This window comes from Heliangelus exortis, chromosome 1, assembly GCF_036169615.1.
Source record: "Heliangelus exortis chromosome 1, bHelExo1.hap1, whole genome shotgun sequence".
In the NCBI taxonomy this organism is placed as follows: domain Eukaryota; kingdom Metazoa; phylum Chordata; class Aves; order Apodiformes; family Trochilidae; genus Heliangelus; species Heliangelus exortis.
The window spans coordinates 86,416,317-86,440,700 of NC_092422.1; the positions used below are offsets into that span (position 1 = coordinate 86,416,317).

The following is a 24,384-nucleotide window of genomic DNA, read 5'->3' on the forward strand; positions in this document are numbered from 1 at the left end:
TCAAGAAAATGTTAGGGAGACAAGGGGGCACCAGCAACTGAAGATATTTCAAAATCCTTTACCATAAGAGAACAAAACAAAACACTGCGAGGTTTTGTTTAACAGCAGTTCATCTTCCTTTTCTGTATTGAAATTCTACAAACAGATTGTTATGTCTGCTGTGTATTTTTAACTTTGCTTTTCCTACAGTAGTTTTTAATATTCATACCTCTCCTCTCTTTCAGGAGTGGAAAGAGACCAGAAAACAAATACAAAAGAGCAGATTACACTGGAAAAAACATAGTTTCTGGCTCATTAGTAATATCTGCAGTACCCTCATTCAGTTGTTGAAAGTACCCTTTAAACATGTGGCCTGAAAGCCACCAGAGGCACAGATACAGTTGTATTCAGGACCTTGCTGCTGTTACTAACATACTAATCATACTAATTCGCAAAAGCAACATTTTGAGGCTTTCATATACTAATAAAACATTAAAAAAACCCAAACAATTTGACATGGGCTTTCATGACAAAAGTAAACATTTATAACGTTTTCTTAAAGTTCAAGTTAGATTATTGAGTTGGCAATTTCCAAATTTTTACTTCAGTATCTCAGATTAAACTTCTGCAGAAGCACAGTAATTTTTTCCCCATATTGACTTTTATGGGTATATAATTTATTCTCAATTATTGAAACTTCATCCAGTTTGGGAGCTGCAAAACTCAGAAAAATGAGTCTGCTTATTCCTAACAGCATCCCAGTAATATGTATGTATTCAAATCAACTAAAACAACATTTAAAACAAGTTCAGAGCAGTATGTAGACCTCCAATTAAGAATTACTTTTAAAAGGATAAAAAAAAAAAAGAACCCATTACAAAGACTGCATTGCAAATTAACTCACAACACTTGGTTTATGTACAATGCTTTTTTAATAAAGAATGCATTCCTTCCAGTTGTAATTCTAAATTCACTGATGTAAGAATACATTTCTGTCTTACTTAAAATCAGGAACAATAAAAAAATTAATGAATAAAGAAATCAAACCTGTCAAGTTGCTACAGCCAAAGAGTACACCAAATGCAGCTTGGATGGCATTTTGCCTATCCTACACTTTCCCCATTTCTATAATTCACATATAAATCCACCCACACTGTTAAAAAGTTTAAATTTGCCACTATGAGGGCCACTCATTCTCAGTGAATACCACTGCATGAAAATACTTTGTCTTACGTTTTCTCCTTCCCACAAAGAGTAACTAGGAACTAAGACTGTCTTTATCAACTTCTTGCATGAGACAGTCACTGTCAGAATCCAACTTGTCCTCATCTCCTGATGCTTCTTCTGCCAGACGTTTCACACCCCGCTGCTGGGAAATGGCCAAGGCGTATTTAATATTGTAGATATTCCACTCACAGCTGTAAAAAACAGTAACATGTTAGAAACAAGATTCCATTTTTTTCCTAAAATAGAAACATCTCTAAAAGAAGACCATCATGAAAGTTCTAATACCACGCTATCACCCCCCCATATTACTCCTCTTTTGTGCAGTGTTTTGTTTGTGTTTTGATGTTTTGATGTTTTTGATGTTTTGTTTGTGTTTTGATGTAAACTTTTAAATGTAACAATACATACAGTTTGGAAACATCTTCAAAATGACGCTGGATGCTTTTTTGAAGGAACTGAATCACCGGGAGCATCTTCACTGACCTTGAACAGAGAAAACATCATTTGACGAAACCCTATCACTCTTGAAATCTTTATGCATTATAGGGTAAGAAAATGATGTGATTTTACCTGTAATATTTGAAAATAATGTTTTTGCAATTCATTTTCACAACTCCTATTATCCATTCCAATTCTATCACATATACTTGTTATTAAATAAGCTGTATTAAGTTCTGTTATTTAGTAAGTTTGATAAATAATAAAAAGTAATTGAACAAGTTTAAAGCCACAAATATGTAGTATTTATTGAATGTACATGTAATAAATGTAAATTAATTAGTTTTAATTGTTGCATATACATTTATCTAAATATATACTTGTTATTTATCATATATACTTGTTATTATATAAGCTGTATTCTATTATTTAGTAAGTTTGATAAATAATAAAAACTAATTGAATAAGTTTAAAAACACAAATATGTAGTATTTATTGAATGTACATGTAATAAATGTAAATTAATTAGTTTTAATTGTTGTATATGCATTTATCTAAAATGTCAGAGTAACTTTATTAAAAACATCCAACTGACAGGTATTTTAAAATGCTTAACAGCTTTTTGACTTTCACAAGATCTCACCTTGTTTTCAGTTTCTGCCCATGCAGCATGAGCAATTTATGAGCCCAAATAAGATAGAACTCTAAATGACAAGATATTTCAAATGCAGAGGCCAGAAACTCCAACACTTTCTCCACGTACAGGTCTGGGAGTGACGAACAAACAACATCAACTGTGCAAAGAGAAAAAAAAGCCCATAACCAGAGCTGAATTACCATTTGGGGTAACATGAAAGAGACCACAGGGAAGCAGATAGGGAAGGAGAAGAAAGCACCATCTTAGCTAGTATTTGATCCAAAATACTGTATTTCAAGGTGCAGCACCAGTCTTCTCAGGAGACAGATTGTTCCTTTTTGAGCCTCCCAATAACTAACACGTGTAAAAGCAAGAACTGCCCCCCTCCTCATGTTATTCCTCCTACCACAATATTCTCTCCTTCAGAACTTTTACTTCCACCCTTTCCTCCTCTCTTGGTGTAATTTCATGCAATTCTGCTTGCTTCTCACTTCATACAAATTTCAGTATTTAGTGGAACTAATTAGGCATAACAATCAGAGGAAATGAGGGATACTTGGAAAGACAGCAAAGTCACCTGCTCACAGAGGAAGTGTCTGAATGCTGTTAGCAACCATGCAGTACAAAGCAGCATGATTTTTAAGCATTCAAACTAATCTCACATGTAATTAAGATGACTTCATTATATAAAAAATTCCATCAAAAATAGCCAATTTCTTTTCTCTGCTGCCATCCAACTGGTGGCTATCATATTTAATAATGTGAAAAAAAGTTTTTCACTTTTAAAGAAACATTAAAGGCACACATTTATTCTGTTAACAGTGGATTACAACACCTGAAACTTCCATGCCTCATGCTCTGCTTCTGGAGTTTTGGAACCTGTCTACTTATCCAGTTTTGCCTCTGTACTTGGTGTTTTGATTAATTTAAGGTAAAAGAAAACTGAGTTTTGTAAGAGGCAAGCACCGTTATGCCAACATAGGTGATTTACCCTGACACACAATTGAGGTTTGCTGCCTAAAGAATAAGGTAAGAAAACCCTACAAACCAGTTGGATTGCAACACATCTGATTTTGGACTAGTGCACGGTTTTACTAGATAAAAGGAATCTTTATTGTTAGGTGGGAAACACTAAAGTGAAATAAATACTTTTTTACTGAGGCAACAACACAGAAGTAAAGGTAAGAAAATATACTTCAGCATTACTGTGACAGAACTGGTAGTTGAGATATGAATATAAGTAAAATACACTATTGAAAGTTTATTTTTAAGGTCATGTCTACCATATATAGCTAATGTATGTACACATTAGTTATCAAAATTATGAAATGGGTGCTAAAGAATTACTTCAGTAAATGTCCTCCAAAGCTGACTGCCATCTTACCTGGTTTCTTTTGCTTCTGAAATCACAATTGTGAAAGCCTGTCTCTTGTTAGAATGAGTTTAGCACTTACATAATAATCTACTTGGTTTGTGTAAACACAGCCTTCAACAAGGACCATATTTACATTTGCTCAGAGGGGTTAATTTAACAAACACTGTAACTAAAGGAACAAAAAAAATCCGAACTTTAACTGTTGCAGAGTTGCTCCAGATTTTGGCAGTCCAGAGCACCACTAATTTAGAGCAGCTGGAACAGAGCTTCAACCAGTGCTTGGTTCTCATCCAAGGATGGAGACTCCATTACATCCCTTGTCAACCTGCTACAGTATTTGACTGCTCCAAACATCCTATTATTTTTTATATACAGTTGGAATATGCCATGCTTGCAAGGTCTGTTGTATCATTTTGCAACTCCAGATCAGGTTCTACCTTCTTTCTAACACCCCTATATTCTATATCTAACATTAGGCACTTGAACACAGTGAAAATCCTTCTCTTCTGAAGACTGAATAAACACAGCTCTCTTAAGCCTCTCCTCACCTGCCATTCTGGCCCTCCAATCCTCTTTCAAGCCCCACAACAGATGCTCTAAAGTATCAAAGTCTGTCTTCTACCAGCAAGATCAAAACTAGGCACAGTACTCCTGATGTGGTCTCATTAATGCTCAATAGAAAACACTTGTCACTTTCCTCAAACTACTAACTACAAACTAACTGCTAACTACAAACTACTAACTACACTTAACAGTACAGCCCAGTAACAGGCGCTAGGCCTTCATCACACAGGCACACTAAAAACTAGTATTAAACTTGCTGTGCCTCTTAATATCAGCTGTTCCTGAGAACTGACACCCAAAAGCTTTACTTGTCAATCCAAACCCGGTCAAATTCCATGTTCAAAAGTTACTAGATGAGCATGCAGTAAAATGAAAACAAGTTAACATCAAGAAGCCTACTTTTTTTTTTTTTTTTTTTTTTTTTTTACAGAAAACAATCCCTCCCTTTTTAGTCTTCAGCTATAGAAGAAAGATCTTCAGTGTCAATGTCACAACTCCTCCTGCCCTGAGCTGAATTCTGCCCTTTGCACTTCAACTTAGTTGGCTTATGCACCTCTGCTAACCACCAGCTCAAATTTCATGGAAGATCCACTTACCTTCATTGCTAGGTACAGCCTCCATGACCTCCTGAATTAATTTCTTTTCATTCAGCTTGAAGGCCATGATGATAGCCATAGTGTATTCCTTCTGACGCAGTGTTTTACGTATATTGTTGGGTGTGACATCAATATCCAGCTCAAAAGGATCAAAAATTAGCCCAGAGTCCAGGGAATAGATAAGAAGACCCTCTGTGGTGGTGGCTGCCCAGCTTCGTCCTAGAAGTAGCAAAATTTAATACTAAAGCAGGGTTTTTTAGGATGGAAAAAGTGAAGTTATGATAGGAAGATGACTTTGCTTACAAGAAGTGGGTAAGACTGAAAACCACATGTCATTGATCAATCTGTCAGCAATGTCAATACTTGTAAAAATACCAGCTGATGGTGATGTACACTTTAAGTGTCCTAATTATCCACTGCATGGGAAACTAGACTACAGACCTAGCAGCATTGTGTATAACATGTAAAAAGATCATTTCCCAAGGCATATGTACATCAGTATTACTCCTCCAATGCCCTACTCTTTTGCTCATTTTATATGGAATAAAATAATCCTTTATTAATTGTCAATACTCACCTGTAGGACAGAACTGAAGGCAAGTCACTCTTATTTCTGGTTTAAAGTGCCGGTAACTCAGGTCACCTATAAAAGAAGTTTAGAAGTGATTTACCAAAAGTTCATGACCTAGCTATCAATTCTAATGATGATGTTATAATGATGCTGAAAAATAACACAAAACATGCCAAAACTTGGCAGTTAAACACAGGGTAAGTAAGGGACAGTCCATGTCCAAGAGATCTAAAGATAAACTAAGCGGTGGGACCAAATATTGCTTTTTGAAAATGAACACAGGACTGTTGGGTTTGGGTTCAGTATGGGTTCCATACTCAAGAGGCCATAGTACCTTCTGCTTCCTGTTGCTTCTATTATGCAAAAGGACCCACCACACAACAGCTGAACACTTCTGTAAAAGATCTCTGGCTACAGAACATTCAAGTAACCCTAACTTTAAAACTGAGCTGAGTAATTAAAACCCTTCTCATCTGGGATTGAATCAAGCATTTTGATCCCCACATAACTAGTAACAAAACAGCAAAGCCAAAAGCCATACCTCTTTTTACCCCAGGAAGAGGAATAGCTACACCATCATCACCTCCACCCCCTTCATCAATCAGAGCCAAGCTGCCAAATTCTGTCATTTTTCTCCGATCCAGGTACTCCTAGAAAAACATGTAAGCTGCATTCACTTCATTGAATCTCCTCTCAAACATGTGTATTAGATGCAAATCCTCCACAACCTTCAGGAGCCATTTAACAATTATTTCTCTGCCTTTACCCCCATTTTTAAACCACCATCCCTTCCAGGATTTTTTTCCAGCTGGCTCATTTCCATCCTTTTAAGCCACATGTTGAGCTACCCGAGCACAACAGAGGGCAGCAGAGATATGAAAGCTGCTTCACAAACCATTATTAGAGAAATTTATTTAAAACCACAGTCAAATAGAGCCGGACATAAACACTGGAACAATCATTGTTTTTCCAGGTAAGGGGATGTTAAGAGAAGTTACTGGAATTTTGTCCTGATGCTTTTTCATTGTTCACTCTACTTTTAAAGGAATTTTGCATTTGGCAGTAATTTGGCAATGGTCAGTGATGTTCTTCTGTGCTCACAATAAAATCCTTCATTTCTTTGCTGACACCCAGGGAAAGCTGGCACAGTACAAAAATATTCATCTTTTAAATTTTCATACTTTCTCTTCAATTTTAAGTGACAGCTCACTTAACTATGCTCAAGAGTTCTGTTCATTCAATAAAAACACACTAAAATCTGACTACAGAAAATCAAGGATTATTTTTGGGTTTTGAGAAATATTTCCTTTCCACCCTCCTACACAAAACCAAGAATATGAACCCATGTTTAATGAAGCATTCATGAATCCCTCTTATACAAGATCTTACACCAAAACCAATGTCTTTGGGACAGGGAAATGAAAAAAATCTGACTCCTGTGGTCACATACCTCCATGGCATCTAAAGAGAAGTTGCATGAGATTTCAAATTTTTTCATAAGAATCTGTTCCTTGACATTATATATACAGACAAATTTTGACAATCCACCTGCCAAAATAGACTGACCATCTGCTGAGTAACACAGAGTAGTAAAAGATCTAGGAAAGAAAAAGAAAGTAGTTAATTCCACTGCCACAACCGAGTTAAAAGACACGAGTACAGTTGTGAAGACACAGACCATTCCATGGAAAAAGTATGGATCTTCAGACAATATGTACTCAAAACACAAAACAGTTTACCACAAACTAATACTTGGTACTTTACCATGGTACACAAATAATTTAGAACTTCAAAAGCTTTCTGAAGTACTTCCATACTTCTGATTTTAAGTCAAAAGCTCAATGAATGAGCTCTCAACCTACACAACACTAAGAATGATCAGAAGCACTAGAGAAAATAAATGTAATGGCATGTTTTAGAGAGACAGATAAGAGCTCATCACAAAAAAAAAAAAAAAAAAGTTTGTTTTTTCCCAAAAAGCCATTGTTTCCTTTTTTTGTTTTGAGAGGGGAGTAACACTGAAGAGAAAAAAGGTGGGTTTCAAGGAAAAAAAGAGGACTGAAATGTTTGATTTCTACATTAAAATTTCTGACAGCACAAAAATTCAGCTTGCCTTTAGACACTACTTCGTATGCATAGTTAAGTGTAATAAAAAACCCACTATATTTACTTTAAAAAAAACCAAAACAACCCATAATTTCTAAGTATTCTACCACAGTATATTTACATACTAGTACCTACATAACAAGACATTCCTCTTAAAAACCTACTACAACTCGTCACACCAAGTTTAATATTATTCTGGCAACCCCAACTTGCAACTAATGAAAAAGAAAAGATACTCAGAATGGTGCTAATCAGTGGGTGAACATGGCAAAAGACAAAAAGGATCTCTCCAGATGTCAAGTTGGGCAGTCTTTTAAAATCCATTATCAGAATTAAAATGGTTTTACAGCTGATGCACTCTGAAACCTTAACACTAAAATGAAAGGGAGATTCCATTCAAAAGCAAAAGCCAGTGTGGCACCCTCTTTTCACTGCAACACCATTCACTTACTTTCCCTTGGCTGCTTGCTTGGCAGTTATTTTATCAAGCTCCTTCCTTCCCATCTGAAGATCATGCCTTCCCTCAATCGAGCCAGTTTGCACTGCATTTTCATGATCCCAAAATGTTATCTGTCCATTCAAAGCAGCAACTGCAAGTTCCTTGCCATCAGGACGGAAAGCAACAACAAGAACTGCAAAGAATTTAATTAAGAGTTAAAGGATTCAGTCAGATCTTTTTCTAAGAAAACACCCTATATTTTTCTAGGTTATCTCAACTACCAGAAAAACCTTAAGAGTAACACGCATGACTGTGTTTCGTCTCTGGACAACATAGCTAATTATAAAAAGAGCTAGTATTTAATAAAAAATACTTTTTGCACTGTTAACTAAGTACTACAGAGAACTTCCTCAACGTTTGCATTTCATCACCAAGATTAAGTCTGTATTTGACACATTCTGTTATATAAATATATATATTTATATATATATAATATAAAATATTTTTTGTAGTACTTTTACATCTGACATAAGAGGAAAAAAAGGTTACCATCCGAGTTCAGTATTAGTGTCTCCTTAGTTCTCCAGCTGTCTAACATATCCCATAGCTTGACAGTTTTATCCCAAGAAGCACTAGCTAGAACACATTTCATCGGGTTAAAGGACAAACTGCTGATGGGGCCCTCATGACCCGATAAGACCTAATAAAAGAAAAAATAAAATGTAGTTAGGTGAAAGAGACTGAAATATAGGTAGTCTGCATTCATTAAAGCCTATATGTAACAACTTGTAATAACTCGCCCACACATGCCTGAGGCCACTTTTTGGCACAATCCATACCAGTGATTCTCAATGTTTCATTTTCAGAAGGTTCTAAAAAAAATAATCACAAAATGCTAGCATTGCACAGGCATCCACAGCCACTCTTATGCACATATTTAGTCTCCTTAGAGATCAAAACTTGAGAATATGCTGTGCTTCCCCCCACTACTCTTCACCAGAACCATCAGACCAACTGTGAAAAAGCAAGTCATTGCTCTAAGAGTTCACTATGCCCTACAGCTGAAAACCTAACAAAAACTATGAGTAATACAGATTTTTATAGCACAGAGCTCTTACTTTTCTCAGAAGAAAGCAAGGAAAGACACTAAACTCAAAGCTCTGGAGTAGTTCTGAGTCTGGAGGAGTCAAGGAGTTACTCAAAGGATATGCTGGGTTACTATAGTGATCTGTATTCAACAGCTATGCCAAATTAAATACATGAATCATCAAATTCATCTACTTGTACAAGATGTACATAATGCTTAAAAACTGAAAATAGCAAATGAGCTTCATTTGTTTGGAAGTTGTGTCCCTCCTTTGCCTACTATATCTGCTCTGAAGAGATCACATTTCCCATTAGCAGCAAGACAGTGGGCATTTAACTTTTTGTTTCTTGCTCTGCAGTAAAACCCTCTACAACAGAAATCATGCCCCTTCCCTGCTTCAGCAAAACTGTTCACAAAATCTGTATCGATCTCAGCAGACCACTCACAATTTCTTCATTAAGGGCAGAAAACATGTAGGAAAGAGTATCTTTGAACAACTACAGGAGGTAAGACTCTCATGCCCTCTCATGTAGCTGTGTTACTTCATCTGCTGGAAAGTGCTCATTACTCAAAAACTATTTCCCACACAAATCCAGGATAGCCTCCATGCAATCAATCAAAAACTGCACACTAATAGGGTGTAGCTCCAGTTCTTGAATTCAAATACAGCAAAATACTTCAGGTTGCACTAGAGCCCTCAGATTAATCCCAGTGCTACTTAGTATCATCACAATTTAGATTATGTATTAAACTCAGCTCCTCAGTAGGGTAGATCCTTACATCTAGCAGCCTCCCACTCTGCATTGACCAGATGAATATTTCAAAGGAATCCTGGGAACCAGCTGACACAATCTCACCACTGGAGTCCACTGCTAAACAAGAGAACTGACTTGGTCGTGGGGAAGTAAAAGTACGGAAATTGCGGTACCTGTTGTAAAGATAAATTCAGAAAACTTTTTAGGTAGATTTAAACATACGTTTTACAAATGCATTTTAAAAAAGGATGTAATTTTAGTTTTACAGTCCTCTAGGCTATCTAGAGAAAAAAATATTCACGCAGTACTTCAGCATGATTCCATGATTCAAAAAAGGTATTAACTCTGCAGAAATAGTGGCTAAAAATACTCAAAACAGAAGAGCTTTCCTATATTACATTTGTCCACTCCTGAGAAATCACAGGATTGTTTACACATCCAGTTCTGTACCCAGTTGTAATATAATGGCTCAGCCACTAAAATTACTGCAAACATTCTGTTAGACAGGAGCCCTCCCCCGATTTGAGTAGTAGAGCCAGACCATGACTTTACTGGATTTCCAGCTTCCCTAAGAAAAGTTCATCCAGAATTTTCTTCACAGAAACTGGATGAAGTCATAGGATTCCTAATTACTACCTAAATTTGAATCAAAGGCCTAATCAAAAATCAATAAAGTGGTACTCATAATTGTGCAATTTCAAGATGAAACAAGCAATCAACAGTTCACTGTTTTTGGGGGATGAAAGACAAAGTCCAAAAGCTCTATACTGACCTGTGTAGATCAAAGGCACGCACTGTTCCATCTAGGGAAGCACTCAGAATGACATAACCATTGGAAGTAAAAGTTACAGCAGTAACACCACTGGTATGTTCTGTAAAAGTTACAAAGCAAAAGCTGCTTGAAGTGTTCCACACTTTCACCTGCAAGAGAGACAAGAAAATCCTTCTTAGCATCTCCATCATCAGAGAAAGAATATAAGAGTAAGGCAGCAGAAGAGTAAAGGAAAGTTAGTCCCATAATATTATGATAGCATAAAGGACCTTCAATACCATCAGTAAGAAATCCTGTGCAAGAGACACACACAGGCCACAGCTTATCATTAAACACATAAAGACATATATACAACATGAAACTCTTTAAGTGAAGATAGAAAGAAAAAAAAAAAAAAAAAGGATATTTTTCAATAAAAGAGTTAGTTAGCAGTTTGTGAGCATCTCAGGCTCCAAGCTTTGCACTGTCCAGGGACAAGACAAGTGTCAAACTCAAAACCAACTGTGAAGCCACTCCAAAATTTACAATTGAGATGACATTTCAAATTTTTATTTAACAAAAATGTTATGGGTTTAGGTATCTGCAGTTTGAGCCTTTGGGGGTTTGAGCAATTTTGAATCTGAATCACAGAATCATTGTGGTTGGAGAGGACCTCAGATCACCAAGTGCAACCACACACATAGACGCAACCAGCAAAAAAACAAAAACCCCTACAATCTCAGCCACTAGAACTGAATGGCAGAAACTGTGTAGTGGCAGGTCTTTTTTCTGATGTGCAGAAGTTTTTATAGGAAATAAGATACTATCTTTGTCCCATTTAGATGCCAAGAGATTGTGAGAATATACTACAAAGCACCTTTAAAAAAAAGTACCTGTACCCAAAAGCGTAAGTAATGCAATTTGCAGAGGATATCAGTAATAACAGATCAAAATATATATGCATTGGAGAGAAAAAGCTATACATTTAAGGAAAGTGAGGACAAAAAAGTTACTACTTTATAATAAGAAAAATATGTATCAGTTACAATAACAAAGCTTTCTACATAAAATGGAAAGTCAAGCTGCTTACTACACATTACTACATTCGTATTTCAGTAATACTACTTCACTTACCTTCCCATCCTCCCCTCCAGTTACTATGTATTGTCCATCTGGAGAATATCCTAATGAAACCATGCTGTTGAAATGTCCCTGCTGCTTCAGCACGTAGGACTCACTTTGCCATTCCCACACCAGGAGCTGACCCAAACCTGTAAATATATGAAAAGGATTAACCAGAAGTATGAATGTAATTATGGGCCACAAACCACCTAATTACATGCAATGTTTAAAAAAAAATAAGCCAGGCAGATAGGTTGCACTATGCACATATCTATTCTAATAAAGGCTCTTTTCATTTTGTAAGTTCAAAGCAATTTTCTTTGAAAATAAGGAGCTGTTACTTGGTTCAATATCCTCAGTACTACAACATCAATGCTTTAAACCAGCTTTGGTAACAAATGCATGCTGATAAACAGCCAAAAGTCTTCCAGGACAAAACTGTATTTTCATGTTTATGTCAATTAATAATTTATTTTTATTTTTTTTTTAAATCTAAAGTATATAATGCAAACCAAAATTACGTATCAAAAACAGCAACAGAAATGTGAAGACTGAACAGTGTGTTTTTGTGTGGAAGACAGTAAACTATCTGACTGGCAATTGGCCTTAATAGTCACTACACTGTGAACACCCAAGGTAATGTTAGGCTTTCCCATAACAAACGAGATGGTATCTTCTTAATTTCATTTTTTTAAATAAATCAGCTGGAAAGAAAACTAAGGCTGCATAAAAAGGTACAGTCTTGGTTACCATGCAAACCAGAATGGAGTGGGTGAGAATGCTGGAGCATGGAAAAGGATGTGCAACAGAGAAAGGAAGAAAGCCTGAAAAATGAATGAAAGCATATAGTAATATTTAAGGGATATGGATTTTATCCTAATTCTGCTCAAGTTTTCATAGGAAAATATTAATCTTAAATAATATTTTGATTTTTTTTTCCTTTGTCAGCAAAATATTACCCCAAATCATAAGAATTCTGTGAGGACTCGCTTTAGCATATACATTGAAAATACAGAGATAAGATTTCAAGTTAACAGAACTTTAACAGCTGGAGTCAAGAAGAGAGAAATATAGCCTTGCATGCCCCTTGCATTTCTCATTCTTCAATTAGCACACACCAAAAAACAAAAAAATTACAAACCTGAACATCCAAAGGCAATCCAGTCACCAGTACAGTTAATAGAAATAGAAGCTATCCTTTGGTCTGAAATACTGAAGTAAGAGAATTAATCAACAAACCTTCATTTTCAAGCCTTGTGTGATAAACTTAAAATCTAGGATTTATGTCCTCTGTTCAAGCAAGTTCTTTGATTGATACTTTACTAAATTTCTCTACCACTGTAACATTGAAAGCAGCAATATTTTCTTTATTATACTCAGAAGCACCAGACAATACTGCCTTATTTGGAATAAAAAGAGGGCGTACCAACAACACAAAGACACACTTGCCAGCACAGAGTAAAACTCCCTACATTCAAAAAAATCTCCTATTTTTTGGTACAGCCAAGTTATGCATTCTTTAGCTAACGTCATACAGCAACAGAATATAATTGTTTCAATTTTTCAGCCTGGGAGAAAATTCACAGATAGTTTTACATATGCAGAACTTTTTATTTCTAGATACCATTTGAATTTTCTACAACATAAAGTTCAAAGCATCACAGAAACCTATAGCCAACAACTAACTACTCCAGAGTTCTTCATTCAGACCTCACTTTTCCCTAATAAGCTATGGAATTGAGTTGTATGGTATATGTAACTGTGATTCTTCCTTTCTAGAAATTACAATACTATATAGATAATCACATTTAAGATTTCTGTACTCTCATTATTCATCCTTCACTACTAAAAGTGGTGAGTACTCAGTCAAACAAAAGAACAAGCCTCCCCGCCGACATATTATCCCTGCCTCTGTCAAAACCATACAAAAAAACCCAAACCAAACCAAAACCCAACCACAACTCCATAGCTCACCTCAAGGAGTGGATCAGGTTGAAATCTGGAAGTTCATGGAGGTGAAAAACACCAGAGGCAAAACCAGTGACTAGAAGGTGTGTTTTCTTGTGATAAGCAGCAGATGTCAGGTTATTAAAATCTCCCTCTTTATTGAAAAAATATCTAGCATCAGAGAAATGAGAAAAAAGCAGACTGAATGCAAAAGAAAAGCATGCTGCTATAGCTGCATTTCAGTAGAGGTCAAAAATTTTGATAAAGATATTCTACGTAAAAACTAACAAACAGCAGTTCCAGAAATCGCTAAATATATGCAATTTAAATAGCTAGAGAAAACGAACTCTTTTCTTCAATGTTTAGAACTCCTACTATCTGATCATCAGAAGTGATACCTGATCCCATGCAATGAAAGGGTTTAAAAGTTAACCTCGGAATGCATTGTGCATTTCTTTTTGATCATCTAAGGCTGTATGAATAACTCATTAATTCACTGGTTATCCTTCTGTACACGAGTCCTCTTACAGTAAGAGGAAGGAATTGAAGCAACAGCCATAGATACTACGATGTGTCTGAACATCTAACAGTTGGTACACTCCCAATTCCTTCAATCTGGAAGTGTTATACCTGGAGGCTAATTCCAGCCTGGGTTGGGGTAGGGTACTTTATGCTTCTTTTGCAATCAGCAAGACTGAAAGCAGAAGCCTGATGTCAGGTGTTTCAAATGGACCCCTACATGCAACCCATCTCTCTTGATCCACTGACAAGAGATTGTGTATGAACGCTATCCTCCTTCAAGCCAAGCTAAATAAATGCTGCAACTACCTTAAAAATGGAATATTCTTTGTAAGCCACATCTCCTTCGACATGGACAGACACAGAGATCCTTCAAGAAGGCACAGAATCAAAGAATGGCTTGGTTTGGAAGGGACCTTAAAGACCACCCCCCCTGCATGGGCAGGGACACCTCCCACCAGGTCACTCACAGCCCCATCCAGCCTGGCCTTGAACACTGACAGGGAGGGGGCAGCCACAGCTTCCCTGGGCAACCCCTGCCAGTGTCTCACTACCCTCACAGAGAAGAATTTGTTCGTAATGTCTGATCTAAATCTAGCCTTTTCCAGTTTAAAGCCACTACTCCTTGTCCTATCACTTGCTACCCTTACGAAGAGTCCCTCCACAGCAACTCCCAAGTAGCTTATTAAAGAGGATGACTATCTATCTTTATCAAACTTTGCTGTCACCTCTTGAAGTCAACCTATCTCTTCTCCTTTACATGTACTTATAAAATACTCTATTAAAAATCCTCTTACACTTCTGAGTTTCGAACACTGAAAAGTATACTAGAAGTCAGTTATTAAAATTACATTGACTTGTTATTCTGAAGGTGAAGGGTATACTTCATATAGTCAAGATACGACAGGTATTCTAGTTAAACTATTTAAAATGAGATTTTAAATAAATCACTTAAGTGATTTTAAATAAATCACTTACATCCTTATAACAGTTCTATACTGCTTTGAAAGAAAATAAAAAAAGAACATGTAGCAACTACACATAACAACTTTGCCTTTGGAAAACTGAAAAACCACTTACTTTGCTACACGTGAATATTTAACCTTGCCTCTAGTCTCTCGTTCATTGGGATTGGCTTTTCCACGTATTTCTTCACCCTTTGGCTCTTCAAGAACCTCTTCATCAGTTTTTTCTGAGTCCTCTTCCCTAACTGCATCTTTAGGGGGCATGGGCTTCAAACCATTGAGCTCTGTATCACACTGCCATACACAGAGAGCTGCATCCTGGCTAATTGTGTACAGCTAGAATACAGACACACAAACAAACAAGTGTCCTGTGATACTTACATTTTGTATTCTGCTGTCTTGTTACAAACACAGAATTGCAGAAGGGTTAGCATGCATGCATTCAATCATTGGGATAACATATTACTAAGACTTCTAAAATTCAAGGTGCTTTGACCTGGAAAATTTACTTGTTCTGAGAAACTGGTAATTTACTTTACCTGCCCACAAAGAAATTCTGAAAAGACCAAAGGCAATCTGCTTACCAGATGGATTTACCACTAACTCTTTTTTTTCATATTTATAACTACAGCTTTTTGGATGAGCAATTTAAAATAATTTACTTTCCGTATGAAATTTACTACTTTAAATGTTCCCGTAATAGGAGTCAAGAGACATTTTACTTACACATTTTCTAAATTCTGAGATACTATCAAAATACTCAGTATCTTTATCTACACAGATGATTCTGCTTCGACTATTTTAATAACAAAATTTAAGAATGTTGTGTGATTATACATACATCTAGACTGTTTTCTTCAAAAAAGCAGGCTACAATTACATCTTTATGCCCTCCAAGTGAGTAGTAGATCAGGTTTGCCCATCGTTCTGCTCCAAACACCCATGTAGACATGTCCTTACTCCCTACTGCAAAACACCTACAAAAGAAAATGCAATTTAAATTAGAATACTGGTTTGCAAAACTCTTAATTGGGGGAGGACATTCTGAAAAAGAAGTCATTGGCCACCACTTTGAAAGTAATTTTTACGCACAACAGAGTTGTAAACTGAGACTGGCAACTGTAGCAGAAGTAGATGAGCTTAAATATATTTAAAAAGTGAACCACGCTCACATTCCTGAGATATGCTCCTGTTACCAGTAAGTATGCATTTTTAAGAAAGAACGTGCTGTTGATGCCCAATATACATGTATCTTACACTTTTTAGTCTGCTTAATTGTAGTATCTTTTAAATCAACGTAAGATGAGAAACAGAAGAGCCAAAAATAATTTTTAAAGCTAGTGCAATACTCTAGAGCAAGGAAAATGGATGGTAGCATGCACACAAATGTTAATAATGTGAGCAGGCAGACAGTGATTTAGTTGAACAACTCACTTGGAATCATCAGTCCAGTCGATACATGTTGTTTCATCATATGGACCATAGTAAGTTTTGTCCAGAACAAACGCATTAAATTCTCGTTTCTTCCCAGGAGCATGGTACAGGTAAGCAAGATTGTCTTTTGTAATCACAAATTTCCTGCCATATGGGGGCAAAAAAGTATAATTGCACACAAAGCTGTTGAAGCAGACAATTTTTCAGTGCAGATTGCAATACAACAAACCAAAACAGCATAAAAAAGGTCTCAGTGTTACTGATGCGATAAATACGTATTGCTTTTAACTTAAAACCAGAAAGTTATCTGCAGGTTGTTATTATTTCCCAACTTCATGAATGCAGGTAACCTCACACGTTATAAGACAGAAAACCTTCAGTAAAAATCACTTAGGCTAAGTAATGATATTTATTCTCTGATTTTCACAAAGCAGGAAAAGGTTCAAACACTCAAAAATTCTATTTCAACTACTCTTCACCTCCTTAGTCCCTCAGGACTCAGTTTGGGGGCCCATCTTGTTCAATATCTTTATAAATTATCTAGGTGAGGGGACTGAGTGCTTTCTCAGCAGGTTTGCAGACAACCCCAGGTTGGGTGGAAGTGTTGATCTGCTTGAGAAAAACTCTGCAAAGGGATATGGACTGGTTGGATCAATAGGCCAAGGCCAACTATATGAGGCTGAACAAGGCCAAGTGCCAGGGCCTGCATTTTCATAGAATCATAGAATCATAGAATTAGCTGGGTTGGAAGGGACCTCAGAGATCATCAAGTCCAACCCTTGACCCACTGGTGCGGTTGCTAGACCATGGCACTGAGTGCCACATCCAGTCTCTTTTTAAATGTCTCTAGGGATGGAGAATCCACCACCTCACCGGGCAGTCCATTCCATTGCCTGATCACCCTCTCCGTAAAAAAATTCTTTCTGATATCCAGCCTAAATCTCCCCTGGCACAACTTAAGACTGTGTCCTCTTTTGGTCGCTACAACGCCAGGCAACATTAGAGGCTTGGGGAGGAGTGGCTGGAAGGCTCCTCAGCAGAAAAGGACCTGAGTGTGTTGGTCAATGGACAGCTGAATATGAGCCAGCAGTGTGCCCAAGAAGGCCAACAGCATCCTGACATAACGTGGCCAGCAGAAGAACGGAAGTGACCTCCCTGTACTCAGCACTGGTGAGGCCACACCTTGAATCCTATGTTCAGTTTTGGGCCCCACACTACAAGGACAATTAGGTGCTGAAGGGTGTCTGTTTCCCAGGCTTTGCTTTTCCTCTCTTCTCCCCCTCTCAACTTTGCAGATAAAGTGACCCTTATAAGCTTAATATCTCCCCTACATTAATCAACAAGTATCATCCCCAAATTGGTCAGACTGCTTTCATAATTACAGCTACCTTCTGGAGTAATTTCTGGGTTTTGTTATAAAGCACGCACATTTTACTTACTTGCCATCAGGGGAAAAGCTGACACTGTGAACTGGCTTGTGAAAATAAAACTTATGTATCACACATTTCCCAACCAAACTGACAAGTAGGGCTGCTCCATCTGTAAGGGCAGAAAAAGGGATATGGAAATCACTGAGTTCCCAAAGAAATGACAACCCTATGCAAGCTTAGTATCTTTCCTTATATGAAGAGGGGGTGGGAGGGAAGGGAAAACTAACTCCTCAGAAACTTTTCAAGACAGTGTGCTTAATGCTATTAAAAAGAAAAATACAATCAAAATTACAAGACACAACCTAAATCCTGCAAATAAATTATTTTCAAGTTTTCTAAATAAGCATAACTTCCCCAGTTATTCCAACATAATTTTAAAAACAGAGCACTTGTGATCTAGGGTTGAATACCCAACAATACTGACTTTCCCTTCTTAAGGCTGCATCTTTATTTCATCCTTTTATAAAACAAACACCTCCTTTATGCAAGTACCTTCATCGATGAGAATGGCCAGGTTTCCATCTGGAGAGAGCCCCACACACACAATGTTAAGCCGTGTAGCCAATGGGTATGTCTCACACTTATTACTGCAAGAAAAAGTTTATTGTATTAACTGTGTACAAGGGCACAGAAATAAGTCCTCTTTTGTATGGCCTGATACCTACATTAAAGCCACTCAATCGACCTAGATATAAACCCCCCCACAACTTTCTTAAGCTGTCACAATGCCATAAGCACCCCCTATATATATATATGAGATTCCTGACCAGAACACCGGCAGGACCAGCATCAATCACAACTCTACAGGAAAAGGCAGGTGACAGCCCAGGCTCCTACCTCGTAACATTAAACCAGACACTTCCCAGAGGATTTTACATTCATCCTCGAGAACTCCAGCCCACGCCAGCGGCACCTCCGCACCCACCCCACAGCACGGACTGCGGGAGACGACGGTGCAGGGAGGGAGGGAGCGCCGTTCCCCTTCAACACACACAAGACCGACCCAGTTGCGGGTCAGGCTCCCTTCAGCATCAGCCCATCCCCCAAAAAAACCCCAAAACCAACAACAACCGCGTGCTGGAGGGAAGCCCGAGCCGGGAGGGAGGCGAGGAAAGGGAGGAAGGGAAGGGAAGGGAAGGGACGGGAAGGGAAGGGAAGGGAAGGGAAGGGAAGGGAAGGGAAGGGAAGGGAAGGGAAGGGGCAGACTCTGGGGTACGCTTACTTCTTCAAGTCGAAAACGGAGATCCTATTCCCGACGGGGCTGATGAGGGAGTTGCCATCACGGGTGAAGCTGAGGTTCCCGCGCCGGTACACGGTGCCCAGCAGGCCGGAGAACTGCACAGAGGAGAAAAAAAGGCAGAGGGGAGGGGAGAGAAAAGTTAACGGCGCGGGAGATAAAAGGATCTGGGGGTAGGGAGGAAACCGAGAGCCGCCGGGCGCTCACCCTGTACGCGAACTTCATGGCGGCCGCCGCACACGGAGACCGCGTGGAGGCGGTGCCGGTGCCGGAGCAGCGCGACCCGGAACCACGGCCCCGCGCATGCGGCCGGGGAGGAGCCGGGACCGACCTGCCCTGGGGGGAGCTGTCTCTCCCCTCAGGCGGTACCGGATAGCGGAAGGGAGCGGCCGGGGGGCAAAGGGGTCTGGCGATGCAGCCCCTTCGGTACCAGTGGGCTCCCATTCTCCTCTCAGCGCAGGCCGCGGCACGGCTCCCGCTCCCCTCAGGATCGGCCCCGAAGCGGGGGGACCAAGAGCCCCGCAGCGGCTCCGGTCCAGAAAGTGGTGACAGCAGTCGGTCCCCTCCTTAAAGGTTCAGAAAATACCGTTCCATTCAAGTAGGTTTGGCTAAAAGGGACGAAGGAGTCCCTCCTTCAAAATAACGCGGAGTCACGGCAGCAAGAGACTTGGGATTTCTTTTTAAAACGTGTATTTAGAACTGTAACGCTTACAATTTCATTAAACAATCTTAGTACAATGTGTTTAACAGTATATTACAGAACAATGTGGAAAATGATTTAATAGCAAACCATGAAAATGGAATTAATTATAATACCTGCAGTGTCAAAGTCACTAACTTGTTACCTTTTCCAGTCAAAAAAATCCCAGCAGTCATTCACACTAAATGATGCTTTGGGTTTTATCCAGAACAAAACGGTATGATTTCCACAGAGAAAGGGCATTCCTTCACAGAAAGAAAATGCATAACAATAACATTTTCAGCTAGCAGGTCTATTCCTACATCTATTTAGATAAACCGGTTTAAAAAAAAAAAAAAAAAAAAAAAAAAAAAATTTAGACCAGTGCATGGTACCTATTCATTTTTCAACTTAATTGTAATTCTTTTTGGAAAAGGGGTTTGGGGCTTTCTTTTCCCCTCCCTCCCTTTATGATTTAGCAGAACCTGAGTTTTGAAAAAAAGTATCAATAATGGGTTTGTCTAATGAGCAGTTCCTCAATTTTAGCTTTACTGACAAATACTCAATACGGGACAGTTTTCCTCTGTGGAGCCTGTTGACAATGCACCATTACAGATCTGCAAGTAGAAAAGGTCATTCTCACATTAAATGCACAAGTTTCAATATCAGAAGCAGGACATCAGGAGTTGTAATTTTTCCAGTCACAGGTAGATTTGCAACATTCACAAAAATTACACTTCTTTTTTTTTTTTTTTTTTACATTTTTTTGTATTTACATTTCAGATATAAATAGTGAAATTCTTTAAGTTACATGTTTTAACTTTGCTTCACAATTATTCTACATCTGCAAGCTTTCCTATATCAAACCAACCTCTTTCCTCCATCACGAATGTGGAAGTCTGGCCTCTAATCAGTAATAATTACACTAAGCCTTTATGATGAAAGGTTGACTGTTCAAGTATTATATCATCTTGAAATTTTTGCCTCAATTTAAAAATTGGGGCAGCAAACCAAGCCACTTAGAAATGGTAATAAAAGAAATTAACCTGGGAACTCAAGAAGCCAAATAATTTATTATTAAATTCTATCAGTATCTTTCTTTGGTAAGAACTATGCAAGAGGATGACCCAACCCCCACCCCGAAAAAATCATGTAATATGTGACATCACAGTGTCTACTCTGTGAAGGAGAAAGCCTCAAAAAAATTAAGGAGTTTTGTTCAGTTAAGATTGTTGAGAGCAGCAGCTCTTCCATGCATCTAAGTATGCAAACAATGGAAGTTAAATATAAAATTGCAATGGAGGAATTAACGATGATCAAACAAAACAAAACAACAAAAAGCAACAAACAAAACCAAAAAGCCACCAGTGAATGTGCTGTTGTATGCTCTGTTGTGTTGCTGGCACAGGTGTGGAAAAGCCTGTAAATTATTACATAAAAATCCAAGATTTGGATAACCATATAATCCAACCCCAAATTCTAAAATACGTAGGAAGCATGAAACAAATTTCTCAGCTGCCAGGCAGAAATAAAAACGTGGTCCAAATATCTGGATTTTTTATTATTTTGCCCTGTGTTGTGATGCAAGATGTGACTGAAGGAAGAAAACCCAATAGCTTACACAAAAATTACTACAGTGGCAATATAAACTAGCTGACACAAGCTTCACTGTACATTTAAATTGATACAATTGTCTGGTGCTTCCATGGCCGGTACATGTCGAGTGCCATAGGTCTCCTTAGAGTTAGAATGTTACAACGAAGACTAAATCAGGTCATAATCCTTTAAAGTGCTTTCATATCCAGTTTCTAATGGGGTTTTGTTTTCCTTGCTTTCATGCCGAGCTGTCACGTGATGTTGACTTCCAGGACATGGTCATCCTTGCTGGGAATGACAAGGATTTGCATACCCGTGCTGCAGTTGAAGACCTGACCCGATGAGAAGGATTGCAGGCGGGGCATCGGCAAACCTTTGTGTTCCCCACTGGCTGCAGAATGCAAGCTGCCTCTGCTCCTGATGCTGCTGCTGTCAGCTTGATCATCCACATTCTTGTCCACGGAGAGGTTATCATTTTCAATCCAGCTATCTGTTTAAAACAAACAAACAAAAAAACCCCACAGTTTCATTCTATGGAGTGACTGAACAACTTTAAAATTATTTCACAGCTCAGATGCACTACATGTTAAGTTACTGATTATCTCTGCCGAGGCAGCAGCCTGTGCACACTTTTGGCCACCAGCAGATGTAACAGAGTGAATTCTACTGTTTTCTAAGAAAAATTAAGTATCATTGCCTCATACTTGTCAAAACTAGAAGGGTGCAGACTGGGAGCTCCTGGAACACTTGTAACAAGTGGTAAGGTGGTTGCATGAGTTAAATCTCCCTACAGCTCTGGGACTACTCAACAGTATAGATACTCTAGGTGGCTGTGATATTTTAAACTATTCACCTGATCTATATACCACAGATTTTCAGTTCTTTTTATTTGTATTTAATCCTTTCAAAAACTGGGGAAAAAATTCAAAGCTAATGGACACACAGTAAATGTGCAGTTTGCAGACATACTACTGCAGCAATATGCGGGCTTATAAATCAAGTGTCAACTAATTTGTAATATAATCTTTAAAGTGAATATAAGAAAAAATTCATTTATTATTCCTTCTCACCGATTAAGGCTGCAACTTGAACTCAGAGTTTCCATTAGAGCTGAGTTTCCACTCAGAGTTTATAAGATTTAAATCAGAACGGTGAGTGCAGGTAAATAACAAAGATGCCTAAGAGTACTTGTTCAACACACTTTGCTTTTCTCTTTACACAGGATTTTAGAGGAGAAGCAGAATAATTTTTGTAAGTAACTATGCAGTTAAGATAGCTTTACCAGCATCAAGCTGCATGGAGTGAGCAGAATGGTGAGGGAGGTATTTAAACAATCTGACATCAGGAAAAGGGAGATATCCAGCAAACAGCGGCATCACTTCCATGTGGACTTTGTGAGTTGCTCGAGCTGCTACAGGCATAGATATCACTCCAGAACTTTTTCCACACACTGCCCAGTTACTACTGTTGTCAACAACTGCAAGAATGAAGAGCAAACACTATAATAAAGATCTTTTTCCAATAAAAAAAAAAAAAAAAAGAACCCTCACTATAGTGTTAGAGCACTTTTAAAATCAGTATTTTAGCAACATTGAAAAGCCCACCAGCTTTTATGTATGAAGAGTGGAAGGTAAGGAAACAGCCCTACACATAAAAGACCATAGTTTGAACTCGAGCAAGTATCCTTTTAGTCTAAACAGCATTAATAGTCCACTTGAAAACAGATTAACAAAGAAAAATATTGTTCTCAGTCTAGCAAAATGAAAAATGCTTTATTGAGCAGCCATACTCACAATAGAAGACTACATGGCATGGGAAGTCTGGGAGATGTCATTATCAAGACAGAACTACTGAGGAATTTTGTCAATAAGCTTAAGAAAAATATTCTTACCTTCATACATGAGCTTTGTTGTGCAATATCCATCTGATTCTGTTAATGCTTCATCTCTGTCAACCTCTGAGAGGTCAACAAGTCGGGTGATTGACACCTCTAAAGAGCAGAGTGAGCCTGTTTTACAATACTCTGCCCCCAGTGGTGGAAAAATTTCGGTTTTCACATGATACAATGTCTGTCAGAAAGAAAACAGTGCTGTTACCAAGAAAAAAGGAGTGTTTGATTTGTGTTTAAACTGAACTGGACAATTGATACAGTGCAGAATTAACTTTACTTTTGACATCCATTAAATCTTTTCAATGAAAATTCAATTATAGGTAATGTTCATTGCATTAACTTGCTCAGTTGAAAAAAATACGTACACCACGTTTGATTCTATTTTTGGTACCAGCAGTGAACACGCCATTTCCCCCTCCACTTCTGTGTTTTAATTCATCCTTTCAATGCTCCTAAATGGATTCCAACCTTATACAAACTTTTAATAGTTTCTTGGCACCTCATTCTCCAGATACATCACTCAGATTCTGAGCAATACAGGAGAATCACTTCATCACTCTTACCATCAGTCTCCAGAATAACAACACTCAAATTACCAAAGTGGCAATTTTTAATCATAACAATATGAAATTTCTACCAAAACCCACACACTGTTTAATGCAATTGGTTCTCTTTTAAAACTCCAGAAAGATGCTGATACAGTTGCCAACAAATGCTAGTTACATGCTGGTAAATAAACAAATATCCAAAATATTGGTCAGTGCCAGTAGCTATAAACAGGTAGGAAACATAGCAACACTGAACACAGAAAAAAGTATTTAATAAAACAAGATCAAAGGAATAAAATATTTGTCCATACAGGAAAAGAATAATAATTTAAGCTAATGGCCTAGAAAATCCTAAATATTTTATTAGATGAGCTCATCTCAAGTACTAAAAAAATAAAAAAAAACCCAAACAATAAAAAACAACCAACTCAAATGCTTTCAAAAGCAAAGAGTTTTTTGAAACTGCAGTTTGCTTTGAAGAGTGCAGTCTT

General features: G+C 37.9%; 2 protein-coding genes across 2 annotated transcripts in view; both read right to left on the bottom strand.

Annotated features, from left to right (window-relative positions):
* Positions 1-892: 892 nt before the first annotated feature.
* PWP2 (PWP2 small subunit processome component) lies at positions 893-19,496 on the bottom strand. The gene is made up of 21 exons (XM_071751767.1): positions 19,387-19,496; positions 19,165-19,277; positions 18,435-18,529; positions 17,952-18,051; positions 16,513-16,656; positions 15,920-16,055; positions 15,194-15,414; positions 13,622-13,765; positions 12,789-12,859; positions 11,660-11,796; positions 10,547-10,695; positions 9,800-9,947; positions 8,482-8,632; positions 7,945-8,125; positions 6,838-6,985; positions 5,929-6,037; positions 5,394-5,459; positions 4,817-5,035; positions 2,288-2,438; positions 1,615-1,689; positions 893-1,397 (listed from the first exon to the last, which is right to left on the bottom strand). The coding sequence occupies exons 1-21, from the start codon at positions 19,402-19,404 to the stop codon at positions 1,238-1,240; spliced, it is 2,736 nt and encodes a 911-aa protein (XP_071607868.1). The 5' UTR covers positions 19,405-19,496; the 3' UTR covers positions 893-1,237.
* Positions 19,497-20,912: 1,416 nt separating this feature from the next.
* Positions 20,913-24,384, bottom strand: part of TRAPPC10 (trafficking protein particle complex subunit 10) — a 41,603-nt gene continuing 38,131 nt past the window's right edge. The window contains exons 21-23 of the mRNA XM_071751757.1: positions 23,346-23,523; positions 22,737-22,931; positions 20,913-21,944 (exon numbers count right to left, since the gene is read on the bottom strand). Coding sequence (XP_071607858.1) covers positions 21,706-21,944; positions 22,737-22,931; positions 23,346-23,523 — 612 coding nt within the window. The 3' untranslated portion in view covers positions 20,913-21,705. The remainder of the gene's footprint in view (positions 21,945-22,736; positions 22,932-23,345; positions 23,524-24,384) is intronic.